This window comes from Ursus arctos, unplaced genomic scaffold (genome assembly GCF_023065955.2).
Source record: "Ursus arctos isolate Adak ecotype North America unplaced genomic scaffold, UrsArc2.0 scaffold_11, whole genome shotgun sequence".
In the NCBI taxonomy this organism is placed as follows: Eukaryota; Metazoa; Chordata; class Mammalia; order Carnivora; family Ursidae; genus Ursus; species Ursus arctos.
This window is the reverse complement of record NW_026622775.1, coordinates 42,794,035-42,818,371: the sequence shown is the minus strand read 5'-3', so window position 1 is coordinate 42,818,371 and position 24,337 is coordinate 42,794,035. Positions and strand designations below refer to the sequence as shown.

Genomic DNA, 24,337 nt, shown 5'->3' with positions numbered 1-24,337 from the left:
AGGAAGCATCTCTAGTGCTGCTTGACAGGAGGGAATGTCCAGCATTGCCAGAAGGTGTTAAGAAGCCCGTAGGGGCACTTTTTGAGCACTGAAACCCCAGAAATTAAAATGGGTGTTTGCATTCATTTTTTGGCAATGAAAAGCAGTACCAACAACATTAAAAAAAAAAAAAAGGAGTCGAAAAAGCAGAAGGCATAGTAATAGTAATTAAAAGGCATTATAGTTTACAAAACACTGAAATTGTTAACAGTAATATAAAGCTCCCTTAATTTTATGATTCCTAAACTTGTTAAAAAGGGCTTCATGCTACAAAAAGGCAAAATGTTTTCTTCCAATTTATTTTCAAATTAGTTGCAGTGCTTTCATGAGGGAAAGTGCTCTTCAGGGTGTTTATAAACTCAAATTTAAGTAAGAGACAACTTGCAACTCTCAGTGTTAGGCTTACAATAGTATACATAGATGGAAAACTCAACAATCAGACCCTGAATCAAGTAATTCCTTACATCTCTGAAAAGTAGAAATCAGTCCTCCTTCACTATTAATGACCTACTTCTCTCAAGGCATGTTCAAACAAAAACAAAAACAAAACAAAACACCAGTTCTTAGAATTGGAAAATTTGGGATGGGGATTTTTTTTTTCCCCCAGGAAATCTACTCTGGCCAAATTGTTTGTTATACCATTCAAAGTGAAGACAAAAACTCAGTTTCACAAGAGGTGCTATGCAGCAACAGCAATTAAAACACTTCTCTACTTCTGTAAAACCTTACAAAGTTTCCAAAGATGAAAAACTACTCCAGCTAGTTATTTATGCAGATTAAATATTTTATGACCTCAAAAAAAGCACTTGTACTTTTTTTTTTTTTTTGGTCAAAATATAGAATACAGTGCTATATGTGTTCCATGAAAGGGTAACTCCTAATTACTGGAGAGAAATACTGTTTTTCCTTAGAGAAATAATTTGCTTGGTTCCTAAGTAAATCTGACGTGTTTCCTTTTGTACACTTTGGAGCCAGTGTTTGTAAATGTAGTCAAGTTCATTTCTAATCAGGCCTGGACTGGGGCTGTGGTTCTTCAATCATGGCACACTGCTCTAGCTATATTTTTATTTTACTTAGAAAAAAATTCCTGGATTGAGTCTGTTGTGGCTCTTTAAATAATCTATAAGGAGTTTCATATACCGATGTATACAAAGCATAGCGTGGTGCTTGTATGTTCTGCCACAGAGGAGAAAAAGATTTTCCCATATGGGTCAAAAAATGAATCAAGATGTGGAGCAGGACAAAATCGGTAGCATGGACTCATTCTCTTGGTCCAAAAAGTATCTAAACATGAAGGCTAAAATGTGAAGCTCCTTAGGTGATGGCCCAGGTTTCAATTAAGAGTGACCATTAACGATAACCTCTTTAACAACGACAGTGAAGGCTGCGAAAGCTTCTAATTGCAAATGAAGTTGCGGGCTTAAAAAGGTAACTATCTTTAAGTTAAGAGGTTTCAAAAGAAAATAAAAAACCCATCCCTCCCCCTTTGGAATTGTGGCTAATTTAATCAATCATCTTCAATGATAATACTGTTTTTTTTTAAGTGCCCATAAAAATTACATTGAATGGATCTTCTTGAAAACCAGTTGTTTTGATCTCTGAGAGACCCATAAACAATCCCACCTTTGGAGCTAAGGGTTAAAGGATGCCTAACAATGAGGAAGTCTAGATGGGGATTAAAGCCTTCAAGGAAAGAATTCAGAATACCAAGGAAATGACTTCTCTGAAGCCAGACACAGGAGTAAGGCATCTACCAGGGAGGTCCTCCTACTGGGAATTTTGATAGTTTATATTAAGCAATAGGAATTCACTCTGTAGCTTACAGAAGGAGAAACCTGCTTGCTTCCTTAATTTTAAAGGCACAACAATTTGTACACAGGGTTATAGATAAAATACAAACTCTGAACCCCTTTCTTCCAATTGCAATTCTTGGGAAAATTTGCAAGCACACAGTGACAGATTTTTCTCTTGACTCCCGCCCCAAGCCCACCTGCCCTTTTGTCATTTCCTCGAGGCTGGGTGGTCACCCTGACGACCTCTGCAGCAATAACTGGGAAGATTTGGAATCTGGCAGCCGTACGGCATTGCCACACTCTTTAACCGAGTATTTTGAAGTTACCTTGCAAGGGACAACGCTTTTTATTTACTTGGCCTCCTTTAGGAACACCAGAGAGATCGTTACTCATTCTAGAACTCAATCCCTGATCCCACAGTATAGAAAAAGGGTAGGGATGGGAAAGGGCATCCCCACCGAACCCATCGGTGACGTGAGTCACACGTGTACCTTGTCGGCCTGGGGGCTGAACGAGGTGCCGAATCTGCAGTAGGTCACAAAGTGCTCACAGTTGTTCCACAGTAGGCTGTAGGTAGTCAGGCCCAGCAGCTTCTCCGCCCTCTGCGCCACCTCTTCGTTGAGCAGCGCCTTCTTCTTGACGGATTTGTCCAGGTGATTGACCAGGATGTCAGCTCCGTAGGCGAAGTCCTCCACTGTGTCCACGCGGATGCTGGCTACCCTAACAATGACGCCTAGAATGAGACGCTTATTGGAGACCACCTTCTGTGTGCGCCCCTTGTCGTTGGTCAGGGCCAACAGGATGTCGGGCATCATGTGGGCGACACGATTGTCGCCCAGGTAGATGCCGTAGTGGGTAAGGTGGGTCCGGGGCACTTCCAGCACGTCGCCGCGGAGGAAAGAGCTGATCTCACAGAAACTATTCCTCGCCTTGTCTTCGCCCGAGGTGCCCGAACTGAAGAGCTTCAAGTTGGAGATGAGGAGCAGCTTCTCCAGCAATAGGGACAGCGCCTCCAGCATTGGGTTCTTCATCCTGCAGGGAAAAGGGAGCGTTCGGGGGACCGCCGCTTGGGTACGGGCCAGGCTAGGTGAGCTCGCCGGACAGGGGCGCTGCGCTGCTGTTCACCTGCTGGCGGGCGGCCTAGTGCCGCGGGGGACTGCACTGCCCTGGAGAAAGGGGGAGCAAAAAGGAAAGGAGAGAAGCCTGGAGATTGACTTGGCCGCCCGGCCTTGGGGACTGAGGAGAATGAGGACCTGACCGCGGCAGACGGCGGGGACAGTGGGACCGGCGCTGAGAGCAACAAGCTACGAAACCCACCTGTGGGCCGTGCCGGGGCGCAGGGCCGCGCGCTGAGCTCTGCTCTGAAGCCCTCTCTGAGACCTTTTATACCAGTCAACGGGGTGGGGCCGAACGCCGTCACAGACCTGGAGAGAGCGCTGATTGGGCGCAGGCTACAGGCGCGGCTCGCCTCGAGCTGCGCGCGGGACCTCGGATTCTTTGGAAGGGGGCTGGCAGGCCCCCCGGGTTCGGTGTTCTTCCCTGAGACTCGCTTCCAGACGCAGGTTTCCCTCGGCACTCACGACCTAAGCTCCTTGCGTCCTCTAAGCGGCCGTTTAGAGTAGTAGCCGAGGCGGGGCAGCGCAAAAGTTCCTGCACCTGTCTGGACTGGGGCGCATTCTGGGCACTTCGGGAAAGTTTTCGGTGGAAAAGTCCCCTCCGCCGAGATTTCTGAGCCGAGCCACCTCCCTCTTTAAGGTTTGGATACCCAGAGACCTCGGCTTACTATAGTGTTTGCATGTACTCTGAGAAGCGTGCGCACCTCCAAAGCCTGCAGATTCCTTCCTAAATTCCCTAGAGACCTATTCCCACGCGCCGCGGATCGTCCTCCCTTCTACATGTCCTGAATCCTTTTTGCTCTCAGCTGGCACGCGGGTCTACTGGAGACTAGCTTTGCTCTGGCGACTGGAACCCAAGGCGCCTCTGCGTTCGGACGCACCAGTGACCGTTGAGCGCGCGGCTCCCAACGGTCAGCTGAAAAACGGCGAAGCCCCCAACGACCTCCTGGAAAGTCAGATTAATGTCAAGTTTATTCCTCCGGCACAGGGTCAGATGGACCCTGCGTGGGTTCATCCACCAAAACGTTGCCGCTTTCAAAGCGCAGCCTCCCGGAGTTGGCCAAGTAGGGATGTGGCACTGCGTCCCTTGCCAGAGCGCCTGCAACGTGACCCAGGCGCAACGGCAAGGGTGGTCCCCGGGAGCAGCCGAGTGAGGGAGCTGCAGAGGCGCGGTCCGCGCCAGGCTCGGCACGCGGGGTCCCGACCCTGCGCCGAGTTCGGTGCTAATGCATTACGTAAATGCTTAAATTCCGCAGACAAAGGCCACAATAGAGAGCCTCGGTTGGCTCCACAAAGCTGCCCGATTCCAGGCTAATAGGTTTCTTCGGGAAGCAGATTCTCCGCTCGCCTGGGGGAGGAGGCTGGCTGTGGATGATGGATGAAGGGCCATTCATCTTACCTGGAAGATGAAGGGGACCATGGAGACCAGGAGGGGAGGGGGCTGGCTCCCAATTATCCTCGGAGGCCCGGCCTTTGCTCCCACCCGGGTCTGCCATCAGCGTTCTGCCCCAGTCGTCCCGTTTGCCGGTGACTTTTGTTCATTTCACAAATGATCCCGAATCACATTATAGTCCAGCAAAAAGAAGAAAACTCCATTTCCCACAACCGAATCGAAAGCAGACGATGGAGAAGGGGAGAGAGGCAGTGCATTGGAAATTTTAAATCATTTATTTCCCCAGTCTGCGCCCAAAATTTAAAGCGCAGAGCTACGGAGTTGCTGAAATTAACCAAACACCCCCGCACAGGGGCGTTTGTTAGCTTCCAGCCGCACAGGAGCTCAGCGGCTGGATTTAAAATCTGGGGAGTCTGTGGAAGTTTTTTAAAATTCTGATCCAAATCTCCGCGCACACGTTAAACTGGCGATCCCACGTCTGACTCAAGGCTCTGGACACACTAGTCTGGTACAGTTCTAAGAAAGCGGAGATGCCGGAACCTCCAGTGTCAGGAGCCAAACGGCTGAGGGGGATCAAAGGGGACTTAGTAATTAGCGATTTCCGTCTCTGGTGGTCACTAATGCGGCTTATTAACGCCTACGACTGTCTCCACCTGGGGAATTTGCGGAGACGGAAGTATGGGGAACTGCCCGACGGCTCCACAGAGAACTCTTTGAGAGCACAAAAGTATTAAGGAGAGATCACCTCTAGACCTTCCATAGCCTCGTCCCCACACGGGGTTTTGGGAAAGCTAGGCAGCGCCAAGCTGATTTGAGTTTCCCCTGCCCCGCCTGAGGAAATTCGGCCTCCGGCCTCGGGTAACCCAAAGAAGGCTGTAGAGTATTTCCGTTTTCGGTGTTTCTGAAGTCTTCTGAGACCTCTTAAGCGAGCAGTGATTACGGAAGATTAGGCTGCTTCTCAACTGACAAAATGCAGCGTCCTCGAATGAGCTCTTGCTGGCTCAACTGATTTGCCCTCCCCATGGTAACTCTACTGTACAAAAGGCAACTCTCAACGTTCTCAGACTTGTATATATTTTTGTGGCTGAGTGGTGAGTTTCTGATTGCTCCCTAGAGGCACACTTCATAAATATGTTTATATGCTAATAGTCACCCTTCGACTAATAGTCTGCATCAATTTTAGCTAAACTGGGAACGAAAGTTAGAAGGAAAGGCCCAAGAAAAATCTAACATCAGCAATTTCTCTTTGGGGGTGCCTGGGTAGCACAGTGGGTTAAGCGAAGGACTCTTGGTTTCTGTTGGGGTTGTAATCTCAGGGTCCTGAGCTGGAGCCCCCTGTGGGGCTCCACACTCAGTGTGGAATCTGCTTAAGACTCTCTCTCTCTGCCTCTCCCCCACACGTTCCCTCTCCGTCTCTCTAAAATAAATAAATCTTAAAAAAAAAAAAAAAGACATTTCTCCTTCCTAATCCAGAAACCATTCATTTAGACCAAGGAACATCTGCATGGGTTGCTGGAAAGACCTCTTGTTTTCCAGATTGTATGAAAGTCAGCTACATTCAACAAGTCTCCATGTGCAAATGCCTTAAATGCACGTAAATGGGTCACCAGGTCTGGCCTGGGGATTCTAAAAGAGCTGAGGCTTTCCAGGTCAACACACAGACTTCACTGAAAAGTCCACAGACTCTCACCTCAGCCACCACTTCCCTATCCTCCCACCAGACAGGGACAGCATCCCCACCTGCGGCTCTCAAGCCTGGGGCCATTTCTCCCAGCTGCATGGGCCAAGACTCTGCTGGGTTTCTGTGCAAAGGAGGCGGAAATTGGGGCTCATAACTTTTGGGCTTCATCTTGGAGCCCTCGCTCTCATCATGGGTCCCAGGACAAAGAGGTCCCACTCTCAGAGACAAGGCGCAGAGTCCAGCAGAAATCTGGAAAGCTAACAGGTTTCCCACCTGCACACATCTTGCCTCTGGAGACTCCTTGCTCCTCAGAGAAGTCTTTAGAGTAGAGGATATGATCACAAAATTCTGTGCTTCCTATGTGCTGGGCCCTGAAGTAAGCATTTTCTCACTTCCTCCTCATTACCCTGTGAAGTATCATCTCCATTTTACACAGGAAGAAATTGAGGCTTGTAATTTTGCCTGCATCACTGTGTTGGTGTGGATCAGGACTCGACCACAGGTTTCTTTGCCCCCAGGTCCATCACCGCTGGGGAAGGACTGACCTTCCATCGGTCCGTCTACCTGTCATCCATTCATTTATTAAATACCTGCTATATGTCACATGCTGTGCTTGTCTTAGAAGTTCAGTGAAATACCTAACCCTAAACTTAGTTCCCACGCCTTCTCTCTTTAATTTGGACTTCATTTCCCTGCTTCTCTAGTGCCATGGAGGTCTAATTTTTAGCATCAGTTATTTTACTGCAATGGTGAGGAAGGTCTGATGAAGATTCTGGTTAATAGCCTTCCCTCGCCAGGAAGGCCCAGCACTTGAGTGGCCATGTAGTCCCACACCCTCCTTAGACAAAGGTGCTCGGTGTCTTGCCCAAAGGCAGGAGCTCAGAAGCAGAACTAGGTTATCCCAGACTTCTTACCTCTTACACCTTCTTTCCCCTGGCCCCTAAGCCTGATAAATTTGGTTTTCTAAACTTCATGTTTTAAAATTATTGCCCTCCTTTAGGATTATTTTGTTGTTGTTCTTAGATTTTTAAGATTATTAAATCTGGAGGCACATATGTAATGAAAATCTTAACATTTATTTTTCTTCTGAGCTATCTTTCTGCCTTTATTACAAATGCTCAGGTCTGGCCCCAAGGACACAGAGGCCCTAACTGGCTAATTCTAACGGAGTGGGGAAAATAAAGGCTTTGTGCATTTCCCTCTGGAAGCAGTGAAAAAAGAGCAGACACCTTTTCCTGCAGCCTCCAAACTCAGAGCTGCCTACAGTGTTAGGGATCAATTACCTCCTGGGAGGAAGACTTCCTTCCCCAGCTTCCTTCCTGGTTGGCTAGCACCTTATTATGAGGCCCTCCGTCTTGCCTATTGTCTTTAGAAAGATTAAAGGCTGCAGTTCCAGCCAGACAGGATTTAGGATTTAGGGGTTGTTTGTTTGTTTGTTTTGTTTTGCTAACCATAAAATAAGAATATTGAGCAAAAAACAGAGAATGTACATTTAATATCAAGAATCATGACCAAAGTAAATGTGGCTTCATATAAATGAATAACAGGTTGAGGCAGCCGTGACATAGAGGAAGGAGGCAAAAATCCCGAGCTTAAGGCCTTATAGTGCCATTTACAGCTCAATGAACTCAGACGAGTCACTTGTCACCTCTGAGCCCCAATGTCATCTTTCTGAAATGGGAATACTATTTCAAAGGGAGGCTTGGAGGATTAAACACCATCAAATATACTGTATCATTATACGAAGATTCATAACATATCATTTGTATTATTCTTCAGAAAAACAAAGTAAGGCAGAGGTGTTTTTCCTTTCTGCTTTGACAGCACAGTTATCCAAGAATGCAGTGCAGACAAAGGCTATGCTTTTACTCATAGATCCCTCCTGATGACTCGGCCCAGAGCCACAAGGGTGAGCAGAAAGTGGGCACATAAGCCTTCTGGCATTGAGTGCAACCACAGAGGGACAGTGAGTAGACCGTGGGCCTAGGGAGAATTACACTCGGGAGATCTGGAAGCTTCCACAGAGCTCTGCTCCTCCAGCTGTTCACCACCAATGAAGCCCTTTATAATTTATAAAAACAGAGATAAAGGCCAGTCTTTTGTTTGAAGATGCTTTTCAAAACATACAAAACCCCCAAGTGTCCATGTTTGAAATGATAAAATGACACAATGCCAAGGAATGACTAAAAATTTCGAGATGCCCCATGATATGTAAAGCACATTTCATTTCAAAATACAAATGATAAATGGCAAGCCATGTGATATCTTAATAACTTCCTCTTGCTTCCTTTCATTTGAGCTGGTCATTGTGAGGCAATAGTAAATATGAACATTTGGTGACCCAACTTTGTGAACAAAAGCAAATGCAACAATAACCTTTGGCCAGGCAGGACAGTATTGGCGATCACCAGTAATGCTAAGTACTAGGAACAGTGATAAATACCTTGGTATTATATTTCAAAATTTAACAACAAACTGTGACGAAAGTTATGTGAATGTGGTCTCTTTCCAAATATCTTATTGTACTGTACTCATCCTTCTTTTTTTCTTATGATGACATGAGATGATAAGAAGCTTACATTATGAAATGCAGTCAGGTGGGAGACTGCTTCACTGCAGTAGGAGTAATTTCTCTCACTTTTTTTTTTTAATTCAATGAGGCATTGCATTGTTTAAAGTAGTTATTGTGAATCCTATTTAGGTTTTCCAAGTACTGGACAGTGATTTATCTTCTTTTCAGATGGCATCCAGAAAACCAGAATCCTAAATGCATTCTGGAACCTGGGAATGCAGGCTTGCGGTCAGCATGAGAGTGGTCTGTGAGATCGCTTGTCTTTTCCACCAGTGACCTTCTTCCCTCAGAAGGGTAAATAACCAAACCAGCCATACTGTGAACTTCAGGGTGCCAGGCCACAGTCAGCAGGCCATACCAATAGGGGAGCCATTACAGAGTGATGTTGGTGCCAGGCCCAAAGATTTAGCCAAATTTCAAAAACGCTCTGTACTTGCATAGACACTCTAAGGATATAATGACAGGTAACTGAATGCTGAACTTTCTTCATATCAGGCTTAGCTTTAGATGCTCCTATCTGGGGGTGTGTGAGATCTCAGAGACTCCTGGCGCCTAGAAGGCTCCATGTGCAAAGCGTCCTGAACTGGATTAGAATGCGATGCTCTCTAACCCCTCCAAGTGTGAATGGTCCTGGGGCTTATGAAAATCAGATTACTCAGGCCCTTCGGAGAGTCCTCGCTATTGTTCTTGGCGAATTTTCACAGGGAGTAATTACCAGAAAAGAAGATAAATCACTGTCCAGTACTTGGAAAACCTAAATAGGATTCACAATAACTACTTTAAACAATGCAATGCCTCATTGAATTAAAAAAAAAAAAGTGAGAGAAATCACTCCTACTGCAGTGAAGCAGTCGTTCCGTAAGAAGGGCCCGAGAGACGGGGCGAAAGTTTGGTAACAGTTGGTGCTGATAATCAGGGGCTCCTTTGATTATGTACGTTGGATCGTACAGCTTTAAATGATATAAACACACCGTCTCATCAATATTTTGTAGCAATATATATAATTGATATGTTCTTGAAAAGGATAATATCTCTTTGATTTCTAAACTGAATTTGAAGGGAAGTAAGCATATCATTCTGGTGTTTTTGTAATTACGTTGACTCTTAACCCACCCCCTTCCAAAACAAAATTCAGTGTGGTTCGGCTAAAGCTGACTCATACCTAAACAGCTCAAGCAGCTACAAAAAAAGGGAAATTTGATTTTAAATTGTCGCAAACCTCTTAACTGGAAGAAGTCCAAGTGGACAGATCTCTCTTTAAGCACCAGGCTGCCTGTGTTCTCTGTAGGCACAAACCTTCATGTTTGAATTAAGTTCACTTATTTTTATCCTGGTTGCCCTCTACTGTGGCTTCCCATGAAGCTGGATTACTTGCATTTTATTTACACCCATTCTTTACATGGAAAGCACATGAGTGGGGGGGGGGGTGCCTAGCTGGCTCAGTCAGTAGAGCATGTGACTCTTGATCTCTGGGTTCTGAGTTCAAGCCCCATGTTGGGTGCAGAGATTACTTTAAAAAAAAAAAAAAGCATATGTGTGGAACTGAACTTGGATCACACAGAATCAACACAGAAAATAAATTCAATAACTTTTCCTTTAAAGATGAATTAAAAATCTGTGTAATTGTTTTCATCCAATAGAAGTTTAAATCAGAAATCACTGTCATTTTAATGTTCAATTAGTTTAACTTTCAAAAAGAATAAACCAAGATATTTGCCCTTTGGTCATAACTATTTCATGTTCTAACACTTATATATATTACACTTTCTTTTTTCCTATCTGTTATTCTTTTATCTCTCTTATTTAATTCTGGAAGGTGCTAATGTGGAAGTGAGGGTTCTTGGTATTTTTCTGTGGTACCCTTTAAGGGCACCATCACCACTGGCTCTAATCTTTGTAGATCAGATGGCATCCAGAAAACCAGAATCCTAAATGCATTCTGGAACCTGGGAATGCAGGCTTGCAGTCAGCATGAGAGTGGTCTGTGAGATCGCTTGTCTTTTCCACCAGTGACCTTCTTCCCACAGAAGGGTAAATAACCAAACCAGCCATACTGTGAACCTCAGGGTGCCAGGCCACAGTCAGCAGGCCATACCAATAGGGGAGCCATTACAGAGTGATGTTGGTGCCAGGCCCAAAGATTTAGCCAAATTTAGACATCTTTGACATCGTTAGTACATTTCCTACATTTGGTCCAATATCACCCAAAATATTGTCATAACCTGCTTTGTGATGCTAAGTAAATTAGTTCAGCTCACATCCCGTCAACTCCTGTACAAAAGTGGTCCTAGTATCCATTACCCTCCCTGCTGAGGACTCTCATTGTCTCTTCACCTCCTGAACTTTCTGGAATTCAATCTAGCAATAGCTAGAGAGTCATCCTGCATGCCTTACTGGCAAGTCAAATATAAGACAACAATCTAAACTCTCTGTTTCTTCAAATGATGGCTCTTCCAGCCCTCGTTTTTACTTTTGATGAGAGGGACCAGATTTTCTTATACAGGGCCCAACCCCTCACCCGAGTTTTGCTTCATTTGGTTTCAGTTATTCACAGTTAACCACAGTTTGGAAGTAGATCTTCCTTCTGACATATCCTCAGGAGGTTATTAGTAGCCTAACACTGCGTCACGATGCCTATGTCTTCCACCTGACTGCATTTCATAATGTAGGCTTTTTATCATCTCATGTCATCATAAGAAAAAAAGGATGAGTACAGTACAATAAGATATTTGGAAAGAGACCACATTCACATAACTTTTGTCACAGTTTATTGTTATAATTGTTCTATCATTATTTATTATTGTTATTCTCCTACTGCACCTAATTTTAAAAATTAAACTTTATCATAGGTATGTATGTATAGGAAAAAACATAGTATATATAGGGTTTGGTAGTATCTGTGGTTTTAAGCATCCACTGGGGGCCTTGGAACTATCCCCCGAAGATAAGGGGGACTACTGTGTGTCTTTTATGGCTGTACCATTTGGTTTTCAAATAACAATTTCTGGTTTTTGTCTTTCAAAAAAAAATAACAATTACAATTTAACCAAGTATTTGGGACACCTGGTTGGCTCAATCAGTTAAGCATCGGACTCTTGTTCTCAGCTCAGGTCTTGATCTCAGGGTTGTGAGTTTAAGCCCCATGTTGGGCTTCATGCTTGGCATGGAGCTATTAACCCAGTATTTTGCTTTATAGATTAAATGGAAGAAATCTTCAAGATTTTTCTCTATTTATTTAATCTTTCAATGTAGAATAGCTATCAATGTGTTCTTTTTTCAGAATGCCAAATTCAGGAAGAATGAATAAGAAAGAGTAATTATTGGGGCACCTGGGTGGCATAGCGGTTGGGCGTCTGCCTTCGGCTCAGGGCGTGATCCTGGCGTTATGGGATCGAGCCCCACATCAGGCTCCTCTGCTATGAGCCTGCTTCTTCCTCTCCCACTCCTCCTGCTTGTGTTCCCTCTCTCGCTGGCTGTCTCTATCTCTGTCAAATAAATAAATAAAATCTTTAAAAAAAAAAAAGAAAGAGTAATTATTGATATTTTTTTAAAAAGTTTATTGCCAAGATTATTGACCAAAAATGTGACTTAAAACAGTCTCATTTTAGCAATATTATCTAGAAATGCATCATCCTTGATTAAAACTAAGTATCTATAAGTGTTCTGAGTTCACAGTGGGCATTCAATAGAACTCCCACTTAAATTTTATCTAACATTTACAATTTTAGTTATGAAGTTACACTTACTTGAATTAGGTAAGAACCTTGAATCTTATTGGTTAATATTTCAAAATTATTCCTGTGTTTAAGATTGTATTACCTTGGGTATAGAATCATCTTTCTGAGTGAACTTCAAAGTCCTTTTGACTCTAAAATTCCGTACATACCTCTTTAAGAAAGATGAAAGTAATACATTTTAGTATTGTCCCATTAGCAAATGTCAAATTTATAAAATGGTCAAATGTCATAAAATAATAAAATCTTAGCATAATTTACATTGTATTTATTTAGAATTTTAAATTACAGATTATATATCCAAAAGTTGTACATATGAATAAAATTTTTCCATGCTTTTTTAGCCAAATAGATTAGATGAAATATACCTACTTATAATATTTGCCAATTTCTGAAGAAGTATGTATTTATTTCTCCCAAATAATTAAGTACCCAGGGGGAGGCTGGATCAGACCAAGGGGTCAGAGTCAGGCAATGGAAAGGACTAGGCAAATCTATTGACTGTCCATAGTTCTCATGTAATGGGAATGAAAATGGGATGATAGGATGTTCAAGCATGTCTACTCTGTAGCCAGATTGCCTGGGTTCAACTCCTGGCTCTTTTATTTTTGTAGCTTTGTGACCTTGGGCAAGTGGTTTAACTCCTCTGGTCTGAGTTATCTCCATTTTCAAATGAGAATGCTAATAAAAATGATGGATACCTCAGAAGGTTGTTGTAAGGATTAAAAAATTGATATGTATATATTCTTTGAAGACCTAGTAAGAACTCAAGAAATGATAGTTTTCTTTCTGGAACACATTTAACAATCTATTGATTGCCCCTAGCGTTCATGGAAATTTGCAAGAGGCAGCAAAGATCCAGAGGGTAGTAGGAAATTCTAGAAATGGGGATCTCCAGGTGGGTCTCAGGTTCTGTGTGGACACCCAGAAATGCAACAATAAATGAGATTTGGTCCCCTTCCTAATGAAACACAGAGCCATTAGGTAGGGAGCAGACAGACCTAAATAAAACTTCCATAGTTCAGTGTGATGTGCTGAACAGCAGCAAGCAGTAGTGGTGCTGGGACACTTCTGAGGGAGCAATCACTTCTAATTGGATCAAGAAAAGTGAGAGAAGGGGTAACACCTAGGCAGTGCCACAAGGAGTCAGAGTTTGTGACATAGTCGGTGCCAGGAGGCCAGACAAAGGCGCAGCATGAATAAAGGCAAGATTATAGAAAAGTGTTTGGTGTATTTTGCAAGTTCAACTAGAATATAAGGTGTATGCTGCTCTGAGTAGAGGTTAGAGCTCCCACCGGGAGTTTGTGGGGGCCACGTTGCGAAGGCCTCCCATGCCCTGATGGGACTTCAGGCTTTACTGCGGAGGCACCAGAGAGCCACTGCAGGCTTACAACAAGGGGAATGATTCGCTCCAAGGTAACTCTGAAGGCAGGATGGAGAGTGGATTGAAAGGAGAAGGGAGAGAAACTGGAGGCAGAGACCCGTTGGACGGCCATGTAGTGGTCCAGGGAAGAGAGCTAGAATAAGGTGGGGGTGGGGGATGAGATGGAGGGGCATGGAAAAAAGATGAGAGATATTGCTGGAGACAAACTGCCAAGACTGATAACCTGGACAGAGTGGTGGTGGTAGAAGTGGTAAGAGGAATAAGGGGGTCCAGGCATGACTCTCAGGTTCCCTACTGGAGCAGCTGGACCGACAGGAAGAGGAGGTGGAAGGGAGGAATAGGAACAGGTTTATGGGAGCAAGGAAATGAGTTTAGCTTTTGATAGACTTTCCTTCCGAATTTCATCATTGCATAGGTTATCGGCTTAGACAAGAAGCACAGCTGAAGCGGTGAGTCGTTCTTAGCAACTTTACAATTCTTTCCTTTAACCAGCGACGGAAGCTTAGAATGACTTCATGAGCTTCTGAAAAACAGCGGAGCTACAGAGAAGCTGCATTTAGGACCGCTTATGTACTTCTGGCCTTCTAAAATTTAGATCGAATAAAATCATTTCTATGGTTTCTCGTATTTCAGATATTAAGTATGGATGTGGTAAAAACTACGAGAGAGATGTAGAAGAGAGTAAAGTACATTCACTGTTACAAATTTCCTTTCAGGCAAGTTTTACTGAGAATAGTTACCTAAGGGTCACTTCACGGAGCCTCCCACCGAGAGCCTCTGACTGAACAGGTCTGGGGTGGAGGCAGGAACCTGCGTTGTAACGAGCACCCCAGGTGATTCCCAGGCAAGTGGCCCTCACAGCCTGAGAACCACCTTGACCACAGCTATCCCTCTTTACAACTCTGCCAAACCCAGGTCATTGACACAAGGTAATGGGGCTGAGTGAGGCTGATAGTGGAGTCCTCACGGTAAGGCAACTCAGACGTATAACCTTGAGAACTTACGAGAGACCCCCCACGACACCAGATTTTGTAACAACACTTATTAAAAATTACATAGCTATCACTAATTGTCAATACTCATGAAGAAGATCTAAATGCAGCAAGGTTTCAAAGTAATAGGGAAGTTTTAGGAGTAAGCAATACGCTGGACGCACTAGTTACTGATCTGAGTTCCATCTTAGGCATATTTCAACCCAGTTCCACAGCATAGGGGTGGCTTCAGCTAGTTCTGGACAACGATAATACATAATAACTTTCTTTACGTCAAACCGTGGCCTTCCTTAGGCTATAGAATACCAAATACTCTCTAGCTTCAAGATTAAATCATACATGAACTGTTTTCTTAAATCTCGAGATACAAGGTTTCTAAGCAACATTCATAATGAAGAGAACTGTTTCACACTAAGTTCTCCAAAGAGACTTCCCTCCTGTTTTCTTCCTCATTCTGAAGGGAAAATTCTGTAGTATGAGTGCATATGTTATATTTTATAGAATGTTGTCGATACCGGCTAAGGTCAACAACACATAGAAAAGACACAAAAGGGAAAACATTCAGTGTTTAGGCGCTCACCTATGGATCACTCAGTGAGGTGGGGCTCCCACCACCAAGAGAATTTTTCAAAACAAAGTGCGATACGTATGTTCCTAGCAGTCCATATCTATAGAATTAAGAAAAGATGAACTGTAATACATTTTACCAAGTATAAAGCCTGCTGAAGGAAGTGGCTACCTCCCAAGGAAACCCCATGCCAGCCTTATTATAGCCATAAAAAATTAAGAAATGAGATTTAGATGTACATATGCATATAAATAGATCTTTTACTCAAGAATGCCCTGAGTGAGGGGCGCCTGGGTGGTTCAGTCAGTTAAGCGGCTGACTCCTGATTAAGGCTCAGGTCATGATCTCAGGGTTGTGAGATCAAGCCCTGTGTCAGGCTCCGCATGGAGCCTGCTTAAGATTCTCTCTGCCCCTCTCTGCTCATGCTCTTTCTCTCTCTCTTCAAAAAAAAAAAAAAAAAAAAATGCGGTGAGTGAAACGCCAAGGCTGAATTCACCCTCACCCAAGATAACCTTTACTCAAAAAAGAAAAGCACTTGTAAATGGGAAGAGAAAGGCATTTTTTCTTTTAACTTTTGATATAATTACAAATAGTTGTAAAAATTATGTAAAGAATTCTCATGTATTCTTCACCCAGATTTTCCAAATTTTGCTTTATCCTTTCTCTCTCTGTACACACACACACATCTGCACAGACATATACATTTATATATACTTTTTTTCTGAACTATTTGAGAGTAAGTTGTAGATATGATGCCCTGTTACCCCTAAATTCTTCAATGTCCTTCCTAAAAGTAGACATTCTCTTAAATATCACGGTATCACTATCAAAATCAGAAAATGAACATTGCTACAGTGAGCTAAACTACAGATTTACTTAGGATTTGCCAATTACCCTAGTCTTGTCTGCTATTGCGAATGAAAATTCCAATTCACTGATTGTAGCCACTTGCCTCATCTCCTTTCATCTAGGACAATTCCTCAATCTCTTCCTTTCACAACACTGGCATTTTTGAGGAACAGAGGCGTGCTCTTTCATCGCATATCCACCATTTTGTGTTTCATATTCCTCTCGGTTAGAGTCAGGGTATGCATTCTTGGCAGAAACGCCACAAGAGTATTGTTGTTTTCTTTCATATCAGTAGGCAAAGGATGTTGATTTGGTCGATTCTGGTTAATGGGTTACTAGCGAGAAGGAGAAAAGCAGTCCCTGACACCTGGGGTCTGAGAATGCCACCAGCCAGGCCTTGGGGTTGCTGGGAGATGCACTGCCTCCCCCCCTCCCCCAAGCTGGGCCTTGGAGTTCTTGTGTTGAACATAAGCTGTTTCACAGAACATCAATATTTGTCAAGGCTACTCTGTGACCTTGTGACAAGACCCCTCCATTATCATGTCTGAACACAGACAAAACAATGAACACTGTCATCATTGCACAAATGACCAAGCCTCCCCCTCTCTTGGTTAAAATATGTATGCCTGCGGCTGCTTTGCCGATTACAGCTCTCACTTCAACCCACTCTTCCTTCCTTCTGCGTAAGATTTCCAGAGATATCCAATGATAGGATTACTCACACTTCCTGACAACTTCAATCCAGAACCTTTTTCTTTAGCCCTCTCCAGAGTTAACCTAATACCCTCTCACTGAACCGCCCCATGGTTTCCCATGGGGTGCATTCTTGCTTACTGCCACCATTCATAATCCCAGCTTGTTCAACCACAGGTGTCTTCCCGGGGGTCTCAGCCTGCAAGGCACTGATGCTAGGAACACTAACTTTGCTCGGTTGGGACTATTTCTATGACCTGGCGATAGCTAACTTTCTGCCACGGTTTTAGCATCCATTCATGATTCTCGCCTGAATCAGTTCTTACCAAGATGTTTGCCTGCGACATTGTGGTTTATAATAAGAAATGTATTTGGTCTTCCTCCCACTTCTGACACAAAGCTCCTAAAACCTTTGGAATTTCTGAAGTGATGAGAGCAACAAAGGTGTGTTTTGTTGTGTTAATGAGGTGACTTTTGCAATGCCCTTAGATCCCCTAAGGGTGGGGGCCATCACCAGAGGAACAAACCATGTAATCAGAAGGTTGAAAGTTTCAGTGCCATCCCTCTCACCTCCACTGAGGAGGGAAGGGCTGGAGGTCAAATCAGTCACCAATGGCCAATGATTTAATCAACCATGCTTACGTAATGAAGCTCCTATAAAAACTCCAAGGGGCAGGCTTCCTAGAGCTTCCAAGTTGGTGAACACCAGGAGATGCAGGGAGACTGCCACACCTGGAATGAGCATAGAAGTTCCGGCGTCTTCCCACACCCTTGCTCTATGCATCTCTTCCATCCGGCTATTGTTGAGTTGTATCCTTTTACAATAAGTAGGTAATCTAGTGAATAAATGGGTTTGCTGAGTTCTATGAGCCGCTCTAGCAAATTACTCAAACCCAAAGGGGGAATTATGGGAACCTCTGATTTCTAGCCAATCAGTCAGAAGTACAGGTAACGACCTAGGCTTTAGACTAGTCTGACGTGGGGGTGGAAGAGAAGAGTCCTGTAGAACTGAGCCCATAACCTGTATCTGTCTCCAGGTTGTTGTGTCCTGGTTTGCTATCTCCAGGTAGAGAGTGTCAGAATTGAGCTGAATTGTAGGACATCCGTTTGTAGTTGGTGTCCAGAGAATTGTTGGTGTTTAGGGAAAACGGTACTCTGATCTAGCCGCATCGAAATTGGATCTAGGAACCCAAAATGTTATCAAATGGTAGTTTTCCTATTTTCATCATCCTTTCTATAATAAGAAATTAGATTTCTATCATAAGGAAGTTCTCCATTCTCCCCTACTTATTAATATTCCTTTGGGCTTCACTGTATCCTTACTTTGTTCAGCGGGTTGCAATCCATTGATCTATTTTTTATTTTGATGGTCAGATTATTAAAAGTTTGTCTTTGGGAGCTTCTTCAGACTGGCCTGTGTATTCTTTGGATTTGTCTCCCATTCTTTGAGCATTTCACCACTTTCTGCCACCCCCAGATGTTCCAAGCTTATCTATTTCTTTCCTACCCCAATCTTCAATCTACACTGCCCTTGTTCCTCCTAGTGTAGAAGGATATTTTGAAATTAAAATCTGGATACTTGGTATATTCATTACTACTGCTTCTAGGCCCTCTCAGCTGACAGAAAAAAATAGTGGTACCCATATACATATATGTATATATACATGTCCACATACACGGTAATCTATATTTATTTCCATGACTGTCTTTACATATTAAAAACTATGAGTTTGTCCTGATACCTCTAATCTAACCCCATCTGGGTCCTTGTAGAATTGGAAGGCATTTTAAATACACACATGCATCATGGATAAAAGGTAAAAAGCATGTCCTTGACAACAGCAGCTTCTGCTGAAGAGCATTTTACAGGATAGGTATAGTATGGCCCTTATGGACAAGCGTGCCCACTGCTGTATATTAGAAAGCCCTTTTCCTAAAGCTCTGATTAGAGTCTAGCCTTAGTCTCTTCCAGCCACCATCCTTGCAGTTACTGGTCTGTCCTCCCAAGTGTCAGCAGTGGTAATGATGCCCTTTGTTTTAGCAATGGGCTTCCACCAACCCTAAGTTGATTTTTCCCCACGGTTTCATTTACAGTTAGCTGGAGAAGACTTACGCCATGGTAAAACTTGCGTTCTAACGGACAGAAGCATCCTTCCAGTTTCTTTGCTATAGCATCAGCACTAGCATTGGCATGCTGCCATCAGCCTTAAAATTCAAAACTCTTTGCCGGGGTGCAAAATTGGTGGTAGCAAGTGAGAAGTTTACACCCAGCACATATTATGTTCCTCACAAGGTATCAAGATGTTGCTTTTCTTCCCCTAAGATTTTTTGCCTTCAAGCTTTAGCCTTTGAGCATGGACCAAACCGTACACCCCAAAGTACGTGCTGAAGTCAGAATATCTCAATAGACACATCATGAGAGTGTTCACAGGGAGTATTCACTAATGACCACAAGACCGTTAGAGTATATCTTCTGTCCCATGCTCTTGGGGCTTAAAGCATGGGAAAAAAATACATAGGTATACAAATACACATTTTTATTAGTAGTATATACTAATAAATTGTTATATATATATACATATGTGTGTGTGTGTATATATATATATATATATATATATATAATTTATGCTTCTATGTATGCATACATGCATGGAAGTCATTCAGAAAAAGATCACCACTGTCCAGGACAGGGTCACAGGGGTATTGTGACCAAGATGTGTATCCGTGATAGGAGAAGGGGAAATGAGGAAATTAAATGAAAAGGGAAAGGTAGATGAACTGCTTGGATAGAGTATAGATACTGTCATCTAGTAACAAAATATTTTCCTTGTGATATTTTAAACATTGTTTTTGTTAATTTCTTGAATAATAATGTGGAAAATGAATATAACTACAATTATGCAAGGATGTATAAAAGCAATAGAATTATTAAGGATGTAGAATAAATATCATGATGGATTATATAGGCACTGATATAAGAATTTACACATTCAATATTTGCCCTGGTATTAAGACTGACAGAAGATAGCTTGATGGTCAGTGTTTTAAAACAATTTTTCATTTTCTTCATATACTATGTTAATCACCAAGCTGGTATCAGGGAGGATTATTATTTCCTCTTATACTTTTTGCCATGAGGAATTGACACAACTAGCCTTTGATTTTATTTTTCCACTGTGCAATTTCAGCTGCCAGTTTTACATAGTACTAAATACAGTCATGGGGCGCCTGGGTGGCTTCTCAGTTTAAGTGTCTGACTTCAGCTCAGGTCATCTCAGGGTCCTGGGGCGCAGCCAAGTAGGGCTCCACACTCAGCTGGGAGTTTGCTCGTCCCTCTCCTTCTGCCTCTGCCCCTTCCGCCCTGCTCCTGCAGGCTTGTGCTCGCACTCTCTCTCTCTCTCAAATAAATGCACAAAATCTTTAAAAAATACATTCATTATTACTCAAATGAATAAAATCCATGTTTAAGAGCAATTTCTAAATGTGTTATTTCAAACAAAGATTAATTTCAAATAAGAGCACCTGCCCCGGGTTACTATTTCCTTTGTAAGTTAATGACTGTCAATATAAATTGGACCCATTTTTTCTTCTACATATAACCAGGTGGGATGTGGGCTTAATGAAGAGATGGAAAATTATGTAAGAACTGTTATTAATCATACTTCTACAATTAATGTAATTACGTTCAAAAAGAAAAGTCTGCTCATGAATTTCAGGGGATACAGACTTCTCCCCAGACTTTTAAAAATCTATTTCCTGATTTACTAGACAGATATTTCTGCCCTGCAGAATGCAGACCAGTCTTCTATAACAATCCAGGGCCATATGTGATAAGAGAATAATGTGAGCTCCTTTAGGAGCTCAAGGAAGGATGAAATGTCGGCCAAGATTGACTCATATTTTTTTTTCTTTTTCAATCTCTTTATTGCATTATGAAAACAGGGTTTCTAGAATCACACAAGGCAAATTTTTGGTGCCATACTTATTTGTTACAGTCAAGATGATGTTAGTCTTATGTTAGATACATAAAGGGAGGTTAGCATAAGATAATATTATTGTACTAATTAAATGTTAATATTCATTACTTCTTAGTTAATTTAAATTCTGAGAGTTCTGGAACCTTAAAACGTTAAGTAGTTATTATTACTGAAATTAATAAATTGCTGTTGACCAGTAAGCTTTTAACTCATGAATTTAGAAATTACTTAGACAGTTAGGAAGTCTTGGTTGTTTATTCAGCTGCACTAGTATTTTAGTATATGTTCCTACCCGGTAATTTAACCTCAACTTTAAAACAATTGTCTCTTAAGTGAGACTATCTATACCTGATAATGAAGTAGTGTCTTTTTCCCTGAAAAATAAACAAAATCTTTTTTTTCTATAAGATTTTATTTATTTATTTGACAGAGAGAGAGAACACAAGCACGGGCAACAGCAGACAGAGGGAGAAGCAGGCTCCCCGCTGAGCAGGGAGCCCGACGTGGGACTTGATCCCAGGACCCCGGGATCATGACCTGAGCCGAAGGCAGACGCCTAACCATCTGAGCCACCCAGGCGCCCCTAAATAAATAAAATCTTAAAAAAACGCATTACAACTTAATCTTTTAACAGGTCTGTTATTGGGTTCGTTTCTTAATTCTAATTCAACATTTCTTCAACTGTCAGAATTTTAACTGTCATAGAACAATTAAGTCAAATCGGGTTGTGGATAATTTATAACGCTCTGTTCAACATACACTTCACTTTTTATATTCATATAATTTGAGGGTTATTCTTTAATATAAATTCATCTATGTTCTTTTATTAGTATGTTTCTTTAGACCATTATTGCTTTTAGGATACACATTTTAGAAAGACCACTGCGCTGGCTCAGTCAGTGGTGTGTGACTCTTGATCTTGGGGTTGTAAATTTGAGTCTTATGTTGGGTATAGGGATTACTTTAAAATCTTTAGGGGCACCTGGGTGGCTCAGTCAGTCAAGTATCTGCCTTCAGCTCAGGACACGATCCCGGAGTGCTGGGACCGTGCCCCACACTGGGCCTCCTGCTCAGCGGGGAGTCCGCTTCCCCCTCTGCCCCTAACCGCACTCATGTTCTCTTTTTTTCTCTCTCAAACAAACAAAATCTTTTTTTTTATTGCTCTATATAGTCTTATGTCTTTTATTTATTTATTTAGTTATTTATTTTAATATTTTTTTTATTATATTATGTTAGTCACCATACAGTACATCCCTGGTTTTTGATGTAAAGTTCGATGATTCATTAGTTGTGTATAACACCCAGTGCACCATGCAATACGTGCCCTCCTTACTACCCATCACCAGCCTATCCCATTCCCCCACCCCCCTCCCCTCTGAAGCCCTCAGTTTGTTTCTCAGTGTCCCTAGCCATCAGGGAAATTCAAATCAAAACCACACTAAGATACCACCTTACGCCAGCTAGAATGGCAAAAATTGACAAGGCAAGAAATAACAATTGTTGGAGAGGATGTGGAGAAAGGGGATCCCTCCTACATTGTTGGTGGGAATGCAAGTTGGTACAGCCACTCTGGAAAACAGTGTGGAGGTCCCTTAAAAAGTTAAAAATTGAGCTACCCTATGATCCAGCCATTGCACTACTGGGTATTTGCCCCAAAGATACAGACGTAGTGAAGAGAAGGGCCATATGCACCCCGACGTTCATAGCAGCTCTGTCCACAATAGCTAAATCGTGGAAGGAGCCGAGATGTCCTTCAACAGATGACTGGATTAAGAAGTTGTGGTGCATATATATAATGGAATATTATTCAGCTATCAAAAAGATTGACTCATATCTTTGAAAGCTGAATGGCTTTCAGTGTATTAGTGCTAGATGAAGTGAAGCCTCCAACCCACATGTACCACACATCCCATTATATCTTGGAAGCAATAATGTCCAACTCTGAGAAAAGAAATATGCAAACCTTGCTGCAGACAAGGAGATTGTGAATAGGATCAACAGTTTATTTACAAAAATAACCAAACTTCAGATCATGAAGAATCAAAATATTAATCTTAATATTTAAAAACTATACAAATATTTTACCAGAGGCTTGAAAAATATGTTTCAATATCCTGCTCAAACCAGCACCAAGCTAAGCTCATGATATTCACAGTATTAAAATTGGGATCACTTTAAACATATCAATGCTAGATCAAGGCAGAGCCTCAAACCCACGTGTACCACACGTTCTCTTATACCTTGGGAGCAAAAATGTCCAACTCTACCAAAAGAGATCATGCAGGGGGGAGTGTCACCTCACTGCAGAGATGAAGACTGTGGTGGCACTGCTTTGAGAGGTAAGGGAATGCAGTGTCATCATCAAAAGCACGGACCTGGGAGCACACTGCCTGGTTGAATCCTGGCTCAACTACCGGGACCTTAGGTAAATTATTTCTTCATTGTGTGCTGTGCCTCCAGCCCGGTGTCATTAGGTTGTGAGGAAGAGCAAGTGAATTAATAAGTGCCGAAAGACCCTCAGTAGGTCAGGTAGGCTTTTAAAAATAATGCTCATCGAATGAACTGATATGTGCTAATGAGGCCCCTCTACATGCAGGACATGGTGCTTGGGCTTAGAAGCCACCTCCTACGAAGATCGTCAATATGGCCAATGTGAAATTACCTGGCAAGCTTTATGAAACTGACTCAGTGATCATCGTATACACCAGCCAGCGAATGCCCTATGTTCGCTTTCACTTACTTAATCAATAGTAAGTTGGGAATATATACTTATCCCATAGTAAGTGCTGGAAATATGAAGAGGTGTGAGACATCAGCTCTGCCTTGGAGGGCCTTCAACGATAGTTGAAGATAGGACATATACAACCAAGGATTACAAAAAGGCGCCCTGTACCAAATGATGGCATTGTCGAAACTATACATGTATGGGTACCGATACACGAATGAACCATTATTATCAGGGTCCTTCTTTCCTCAGTGAAGCATGCTTGACTCCACCATTTTCCCTTGAATTACTGTTTCAATTCTGTGTTGCTACTCACAGCTTGAGGTTTATTTGGTCCACTCCGGATCTAAAAGTTCTATTTCTTTGTGATTTTGTTTTGCTGTCATATTATTGTTTTGTTTAATATTCCGAAAGGGCTTCAAAGCAACTCGAGTGCTAGATCCATAGGTTAAATGTTTTGTTTTACTAGCTCACTTTGCACAGCACATGCCATGTTGGTGCCACACACACACACACACACACACACACACACACACACACATCTACATATATATTAATAAATACAATACATAGAAACCAAAAGTTAACCCACATACCAAAGTCTAAATCAGACAAGTCTCTTTTCAACTGAAACACCACCTAGATTATTAAGTTCACTCTGCATATCTACGACTGGAGGGTGATGCAGACAACTGGCAGGAGAAATGAAAGAGAGCAGTTAACAGGGATGAAAGATTTACAGCATCGATTTTATAAAAAGCCGAAGAGATATTTACCCACAAGAAAATAACCCAATGACTGAATGTCACTCCATAGGGATTG

The 24,337-nt window shown here is 42.5% G+C and overlaps 1 protein-coding gene across 5 annotated transcripts in view; it reads right to left on the bottom strand.

The window, feature by feature from the left end:
• LRAT (lecithin retinol acyltransferase) overlaps window positions 1-24,337 on the bottom strand; it is a 132,285-nt gene that overhangs the window by 5,280 nt on the left and 102,668 nt on the right. For 2 of the 5 annotated variants that reach the window (XM_057310140.1, XM_057310141.1), the window contains one exon: window positions 2,324-2,864. The exons of 1 other annotated variant lie outside the window; for it this stretch is intronic. In XM_057310140.1, the coding sequence (XP_057166123.1) occupies window positions 2,324-2,863 (540 nt within the window). In that variant the 5' untranslated portion in view covers window position 2,864. Of the gene's footprint in view, window positions 1-2,323; window positions 2,865-3,149; window positions 10,090-11,922; window positions 12,079-24,337 lie in introns of those variants that run through there. 2 more of the 5 variants (XM_057310139.1, XM_026499525.4) reach the window with 2 other exon arrangements.